At 44.4% G+C, this 4,843-nt stretch overlaps 1 protein-coding gene across 1 annotated transcript; it reads left to right on the forward strand.

The window, feature by feature from the left end:
• Window positions 1-1,688: 1,688 nt before the first annotated feature.
• LOC127050950 (olfactory receptor 52E4-like) lies at window positions 1,689-2,636 on the forward strand. Its single transcript, XM_050952748.1, has one exon. It carries the CDS (start codon window positions 1,689-1,691, stop codon window positions 2,634-2,636), a length of 948 nt encoding a protein of 315 aa, XP_050808705.1.
• The last annotated feature ends 2,207 nt before the right edge of the window (window positions 2,637-4,843 follow it).

Consider the following 4,843-nt stretch of genomic DNA (forward strand, 5'->3'; position numbering starts at 1 on the left):
GTATAACAATCCATCATTTTCTCTATCCTCCAATCATTTTTGTGACTCTTTTCTGCACTGTCTCCAAGTTTTCAACATCTTTTTTCAAATGTGGGCCCCAGAACTGGATGCAGTTTATTTCCCCAATCCCACGTGCAGAGGTTAAATCCTTTCCCTGTGCCAACTCAACAGCTCTGTATTTTCCACTATTAAATCAAAGGTCTCTGAGAAATCAAGGTTTGTTCAATCAGGGCTGTTCGCTTGATCCCCCAAATGTGCACCCTTGATCAACCAATGTGCACTCTCATGAAAGGATGAAAACAGGTTTCTTTAACAAGATCTGTTCTGCATAAACCCTGTTAGCGACTGGCATTACTTACAGTTCTAGACTTTTTTTACCTAATCTTATACCCATTTTTCCATTGTTTCTTAACCTTGTCAATCTTTTTACATATAAAAAAAACCCTATCTTTTCATATTTCAATATCTTACATTTAACACAGGAATTGACATAAACTCTTTCAAGAATTTCTCTTGTTCTCAATATACTTAACAAACTCCTTTTTGTGATCCATAGCCCTGCAAACATGGAGTTTTCCCTGATGTCTTAACGTTCCTTATCAATTTTCCTAACTTCTGATTTCTATTGCTGGCCAGCTGTTTTCCTTTTTTTTCTCTTTCTTACATATTGCTTCCCTCCCTCTAATTGTTGCCTTCACTTTACCAAAAGTTGTTCACTTTGTTGACTCTGGAATTGTGATTTTTCTCATATCTAATAAAATGTTATCAAAGAATTACCAATAATCATTCATATGTTTCTGTCTAAATTTTTCCTCCCAATCAGTTTTGCTGACAATTTTCTTCATCTTTAGGGAATTAGTCCTCTTGGAGCACTAAGTGTCTATCGACAGTACTGGTTGGGAACTGTCCATCTGAATATAAATCAGTTTCCTTTTCTATTCTCCTCTCCTATATCATATGCTCTCTTCTTTGTCCCTTGTATGAACTAAAGTGTCCCAGATTTTTCTATCCTTAATAGAGACTGGGTGACCAAAACTGAGCACATTCCCAAACATCTTATGCTTCATCCCATATCTTGGGGAACTGAACATTTTTTTATTTTGTCCACTGCTGTGAATGAGCAGGTGTTTCTCTTGAGCTGCTATCACTGGGGCCCAGGTCCTTCCCCTGAGGGATGTTCTAGCTGGGATGTTTCTCCCAGCACGTCTTCCTAAAAGGTTGTTTTTCCCCTCTCTCTGATTTCAAGCAACTGGTTGAATGGGGAACTCCCTTCAGTATGGACTCCCTATCCTGGCTTTCCTTGCATTAAGGAGCAATGATAGATAACCACTATCCACACTTGTGTTTCCTGCTGGTGCCTCTGAAGGTTCCCCCACCACAAAGTGTAGGAATTATTAATGCAGGGAGCACAGTACAAACATGGAATTGTATTTAGTAGGGTCATTGTTCATAGTTATTCTCTGTGAATAATGAAAATGTCATTTTTCAGTGTGTGAAGAGCGATCAGTCTGCTTCTCCCATGAGAACAGCCTCCACTACTGCATGCAGTGTCTCATATTCACTTTGTCTCTCCATGCAGCATTTCTACTGTGACCATCTACTGGGAACACACAGAAAGTCAGGGGAATGTATGGCAAATGCAGGAGACACCCTTATGCCTCAAAGTTGGACACAATCTCCCCTACGCCATGTCAGAATCTAACAAAACCGACTTCACCAACCCCTCCAACTTCATCGTACTTGGCATTCCTGGCCTAGAGGCAGCCCATATCTGGATCTCCATTCCCTTCTGTGCTATGTACGCCATAGCCGTGTTGGGGAACTTCACCATCCTGTTCATTGTGAAGAGGGAGCCCAGCCTCCATGTGCCCATGTTCTATTTCCTCTGCATGCTGGCTGTCATCGACCTGGTCATGTCCGCATTCACCCTACCAAAAATGCTGAGCATCTTCTGGTTCAATTCCAGGGAGATCAGTTTCAGTGACTGCCTCACCCAGATGTATTTTGTTCACTCCCTCTCAGGGATGGAGTCTGGAGTGCTCGTGGCCATGGCTTTTGATCGCTATATGGCCATCTGCCATCCCCTGAGACATTCCACCATCCTGACAAACTCTGTTGTGGCCAAAATAGGCCTGGGCGTGGTGCTACGTAGTGGCATACTCGCATTGCCCTATCCCTTCCTGGTTAGGCGGTTGCCATATTGCAGAACCAACATCATCCCACACTTTTATTGTCAGCATATAGCAGTGGTGAAACTGGCCTGCACTGACATCCGCATTAGTAGTTACTATGGCCTGTTTGATCTTCTCTTTGTGATCGGAATGGACGGATGTTTTATCGCAATGTCCTATATTCAGATCCTCCGGGCCATCTTCCACCTCCCCACAAAGGATACCTGGCTCAAAACTTTTGGGACCTGCATCTCTCATCTTTGTGCCATCTCAGCTTTGTACGTCACAGATATATTCTCCTCCCTCATGTTCCGATTTGGCCACAATATGCCACTGCATTTCCTCGTTCTCATTAGTGGTGTGTACCACATTGTGCCTCCTGTGCTACACCCCATCATTTACGGTCTGAGGTCCAAACAGTTCTGGGACAGGCTGGTCCAGCTCTTTACTCATAAAGAGACCTAAATGTTTTCTCCCTGTGCTCTCAGATTGAGCTCTGTGCAGAGCTGGCTGGTCCATGATGCTGGGTCCTCTTCCCTGAATCACTTCCTGAACAGACAGAAAGACATTAAACCCTGTCCTGTCCTTACTGTGCTGTGTCAATGTGATAAACTGGGGAATCAGTCTATGTACACTACACTGGGTGGCCACCTTTCTAATTGCTGGTAGATGGATCCCTGAAATTGCAATCTTGCCTCAGCTCTTCTGTCAATCCTGAACACTGCTGTGTGTCTTCTCCCCAAGGGCCTGCCCCATCTCTTGTTCCTCTCTTCCCCTCTCCTTGTCAGCTGCAATCCAGTCATCTCTAAAACCAACATGTTCTCATATCTTATGGCAAGTCATAAGAACATAAGAATGGACATAATGGGTCAGATCAAAGGTCCATCTAGCCCAGAATCCTGTCCACTTACAGTGGCCAATACCAGGTGCACCAGAGCGAGTGAACCTAACAGGTAATTGTTATGTAAAGCCTCTGCTCAAATGCAATTGTAAGATCTGTAACTTGCATCATTAAGTTCTGCAACCTTTTTCAGACTTGTAACTTCAGTTATTGCTAACAGAGCCTTTGAAGTTTTGTAACCTTTGCAAGCTCTGTAACCTTTTCAAGTTACTACTTGTGTGAACTTACTAGCTTTGTCATATCCCATCTGGGAGGAGAGGAACTGCAAGGAGAAAGGAGCCCAGAGACAGGAACCAGGTGTGTCTGATATAATGTGCCCTGGGAAGGAAATCACAAAATGCTGTAAAGAAAAGAAGAACTCATCTGGGAATGCTTCTCGGTGATGGACACAGAAGGGAAACTCAGTGTATGTTCCAGCAAAAGGAAGCAGCCATGGACACAAGCAGCTGCTGCTCCTTGACCTGCGCAGCAGCCTGGATTTGTGACCGCAGGCGGACACACCCCAGATCTAGCGCGCTTCAGCTTGTCAGCCTCCATGCTGTCTCCAGTAACTCTCCGCCTGTGTAAGTGTGTGGGTGCATGAGGGTACGAACGTGTGCATGTCTGAATAAGCTCCATCTCTGTTCTGTATGATCTAACAGTGGCATTGTAATAAAACTAACTATGAGTGTGACCCTGGGTTGGTTTTTAGGGAAACAGAGGTAACAGTAATGGTCAAGTGACCTCTCTCCTGCCATCCCTCTCCACCCTCTGACAAACAGAGGCTAGAGACACCATTTCTTACCCATCCTGGTTAATGGCCATTAATGGACTTAACCACCATGAATTTATCTAGTTCTCTTTTAAACGCTGTTAGAGTCCCAGCCTTCACAACCTCCTCGGGCAAAGAGTTCCACACGCTGACTGTGCTGTGTGGAGAAGAACTTTCGTTTGTTTTAAAGCTGCTGCCCATTAATTTCATTTGGTGGCCCCTAGTTCTTGTATTATGGGAACAAGTAAATAATGTTTCCTTATCCACTTTCTCCACATCACTCATAATTTTATATACCTCTATCATATCCCCCCTTAGTCTCCTCTTTTCCAAGCTGAAGAGTCCTAGCCTCTTTCATCTTTCCTCATATGGGACCCATTCCAAACCCCTAATCATTTTAGTTGCCCTTCTCTAAACCTTTTCTAGTGCTAGAATATCTTTTTTGAGGTGAGAAGACCACATCTGTTGACAGTATTCGAGATGTGGGCGAACCATGGATTTATACAGAGGCAATAATATATTCTCTGTCATTTTCTCTATCCCCTTAAGTCACATAAGGGAAACAAGTTAGTGTTAAATGTTAATGTTTATTCTTAATTTGTAACTAACTCTGTGGAGAGAGAGACCCCATCAGGACTCCTAGCTGACAAAGCCCTGGCTGGGATGATTTAGTTGGGGATTGGTTCTGCTTTGAGCAGGGGGTTGGACTAGATACCTCCTGCGGTCCCTTCCAGCCTCGATATTCTGTGATTCTATCATATCTAGGATCTATCTGAGTTCTGGAAGGGGGGTGGGGTATAGTGGGTTGCAACAGGAGGCAGAAACATCTGGGGTCCAAATGAGAAGATCAGAAGGGCCATTCCGGGCTCAGCAGAAGGGGTCAGAAGTCCTGAGTCTGGGCTGTCTCAGATTCATCTGGCAGGAGTTCAAGCCTCCAGCCCTAGTAGGAGCTGCCAGAGGAGGAGAAGAGCCCAGGCTGCCCCGGCTGGAACAATAGAAGAATCTGTCAGTTCTGGCTTC

This window comes from Gopherus flavomarginatus, chromosome 1, assembly GCF_025201925.1.
Source record: "Gopherus flavomarginatus isolate rGopFla2 chromosome 1, rGopFla2.mat.asm, whole genome shotgun sequence".
NCBI classification, from domain to species: Eukaryota; Metazoa; Chordata; order Testudines; family Testudinidae; genus Gopherus; species Gopherus flavomarginatus.

Coding starts and splice junctions, on each gene's coding strand:
- LOC127050950 (XM_050952748.1), top strand. CDS start 1,689: ATGTCAGAATCTAACAAAACCGACTTCACCAACCCCTCCAACTTCATC.